The following is a 2,795-nucleotide window of genomic DNA, read 5'->3' as shown; positions in this document are numbered from 1 at the left end:
GATTATTTCATATTAATTAATTAATTATTATTATTTTTTAGAGACAGAGTCGCACTCTGTCACCCAGGCTTGAGTGCAGTGCCATGATCTTGGCTCACTGCAACCTCTGCCTCCTGGGTTCTAGCAATTCTGCTTCAGCCTCCCACGTAGCTGGGACTACAGGCAGACTGCCATGACTGGCTGATTTTTTGTATTTTACTAGAGATGGGGTTTCACCGTGTTGCCCAGGCTGGTCTCAAACTCCTGACCTAAGGCAATCCACCCGCCTCGGCCTCCCAAAGTGCTAGGATTACAGGCATGAGCCACGGTGCCGGGCCAATTTTTATTCATTACCATTATGATTATTATTTTCGAGACAAAGTCTCACTCAGTCGCCCAGGCTGGAGTGCAGTGGCGCAGTGTCGGTTCACTGTTATCTCTGCCTCCTGGGTTCAATCAATTCTGCCTCAGTCTCCCGAGTAGCTGGGATTATAGGTGTGCACCACCACACCTGGCTAATTTTTGTATTTTTAGTAGAGACGGGGTTTTACCATGTTGGCCAGGCTGGTCTTGAACTCCTGACCTCAAGTGATCCGCCCGCCTCAGCCTTCCAAAGTGCTGGAATTGTAGGTGTGAGCTACCCCTCCCAGCCAATACATGATTATTTAAAAAGATGAGTGTTTGAACTAGGACGTAGAAGTGGGAGTGGTAAGGGAGGGACATATTGCTAAAGATAATAAGGAATTTGGACCATCTAACAAATATGATAGATAATTTAAAAATTTTGTTTTTATTGTATTTCGTTTGAATTAATGGCAGAATATCAAAGAAGAGACTATACAGATTAAGTGTTGTTACTAGTATATTAAGTGGAGATATGGGTAACTAATTCAAATGAGCCCAGGGCAAAGTTCTTTAAAGGTGTGTCTAAGGGAAACCCAACCTCCTAGAGGGCTCCTTCAACTGTAAAATGGGGATGATAATAATAGTATTTATTGCATAGAATTGTTTTAAGATCAATTAACAAAATGCTCAGTATAGTGCCAAGCACAATGTAAGCACTTAATATACAGTAGCTGCTATTAACGTACTTACTACTATCATAGCTTTTTATAGCTTTTTTTTTTCTTGTCTACTTTTCTTCTGTGAGCCACCACTTTTCGGCAGGGTTGGACGTTTGTTCAGCACACGTCGCCAAGGTCGGCTTTAAAAATCAAATCTGGATTGTGAACTATGAAAACTGCGGAATTATCAGTGCTGTGTAGCTATCTGACAAGTGATAAAATGTGTCATTAAGATTTTTACACATCCCCGTGCCACAGAATGGCGTCTCCTGCTAATCGTCCCCCCCGCGACAGATGATAGTACAACCCACACTGTTGCTAGAAAAGATGGTGCAAAAGTTGAGCGCGTCGACGGCTCTCTTTTCTGCCGGAAACAATTTTTCCCTAGACCCGGAAGCAGTTGTTGTTTCAAGGGAGGTGGGACTGGGCGGGTCAGGCTGCAGCGGCTGACGGCGGGGGAGGAGCCGGGTCCACTGCCGGGTGGAGGGGCAAGGCGAGTGTGTGTCCTTATCCTAGCAATTGGGGCGCGGGCCTGTGAGCCAGTTGGAGTTGCGGCGGCGGGAACGATTGTGCCGAGCAGAGGACGACATGTTGCTTTTCGTGGAGGTGAGTGGATTTGCTAGTCTCGTCCTGCTTTTAGGAGAGCAGGAGTGTAGAGGCGCCGGCCGGTCCCACCGCCATGTGACTTTCCGGGCCGTACACGCCGCGGAACCGGCAGATAGGCTGACACAGCACCTGGGCCGAGCAGGCCTGCAGCTTCCCTCTGCGCGCTCACAACACTCTAGGAAGCTATGAGAGGTGATGCCCTTAGTGGAGAAGAATTGAAGGAGAAGAACGGAGGGCTGGTCTGGTGTGGCCTGAGGTTCAGAGGAAGGGTAAAGTGTCCCATATGGACCTCCTAAAGGAGACGGCATTGGGGGGTTAGGGGGCGGAGTCTGAGAGGAGAGGGTAATCAGGTGGGCGGGTTCCGGGGGCCGAGCGCGGCCTCGCGGGGCCCTCTGGGAGGGAGGCGAGCAACATGTGGGGCCACGGATGGAGGAAGGTGAAATGCGGTAAGTGTTTTGAAAAGAAAATTGAAAAAGTTCTTTGAGTAACCTCCACCAAATTCTTCCCGGGCCCCGTCCCTAGGTCTCTGGAACGTTCTGTGAGTGAAAGCGAGTTACTTTGAATCGAGGAGAAGCCAGTAGGGTTTGGAAGCCTTGAAAGGCACCGCTTTGACCTTTTGTAAAAGTTACTCAAGCAGCAACTGCGTTATGAAGGGTTGGTTCTATGAACCGATTAAAAGCCCTTTACAAGGAAAATTCCAAGAATGAGAGAAACTTATTCCGGGAAAAGCCAGTTTTTGTAATGTTATTTGAACAATGAGATACTTTTATTACTTAAACTAGAACATCTGCTGTTGGCCTGTTTTAGTTTTCAAGATAGAGTTGGAGACCTGCCTTACAGAAATACAAAATTTAATTTCCCTTCATTCTGTCCTCTTGTATGCAGTAAGCGTCAGCTGACTGCCTGGCTAGTGCTTTGAGTAGATTCCAGATCATATTGTTCTTACATTGTGAAAACGTCAAACCAGCAAAGCTGCAACTTCGCAACTTGGCATTTGTCAGCTATGCCCATAAAAAGAATCTTTTCAATGAGGGAAGGAATTTACAGGTTGTATAATGGGTCTAGGAGCCGGGCCAGCCTATGGCAGATTTTTTTTCCGGGTTGTGGGAAAATCTTTATTTATTTATTTATTTTTCGACTTTTTTT

The 2,795-nt window shown here is 46.7% G+C and overlaps 1 protein-coding gene across 5 annotated transcripts in view; it reads left to right on the top strand.

The window, feature by feature from the left end:
• Positions 1–1,429: 1,429 nt before the first annotated feature.
• The window catches only part of LARP4 (La ribonucleoprotein domain family, member 4), an 89,409-nt gene continuing 88,043 nt past the window's right edge, over positions 1,430–2,795 (top strand). For all 5 annotated transcript variants that reach the window (XM_011936125.1, XM_011936128.1, XM_011936127.1 and 2 more), the window contains exon 1: positions 1,430–1,649. In XM_011936125.1, coding sequence (XP_011791515.1) covers positions 1,632–1,649 — 18 coding nt within the window. In that variant the 5' untranslated portion in view covers positions 1,430–1,631. The remainder of the gene's footprint in view (positions 1,650–2,795) is intronic.

This window comes from Colobus angolensis, unplaced genomic scaffold, assembly GCF_000951035.1.
Source record: "Colobus angolensis palliatus isolate OR3802 unplaced genomic scaffold, Cang.pa_1.0 Scaffold151, whole genome shotgun sequence".
Classification (NCBI taxonomy): domain Eukaryota; kingdom Metazoa; phylum Chordata; class Mammalia; order Primates; family Cercopithecidae; genus Colobus; species Colobus angolensis.
This window is presented reverse-complemented; position numbering and strand designations above follow the sequence as displayed.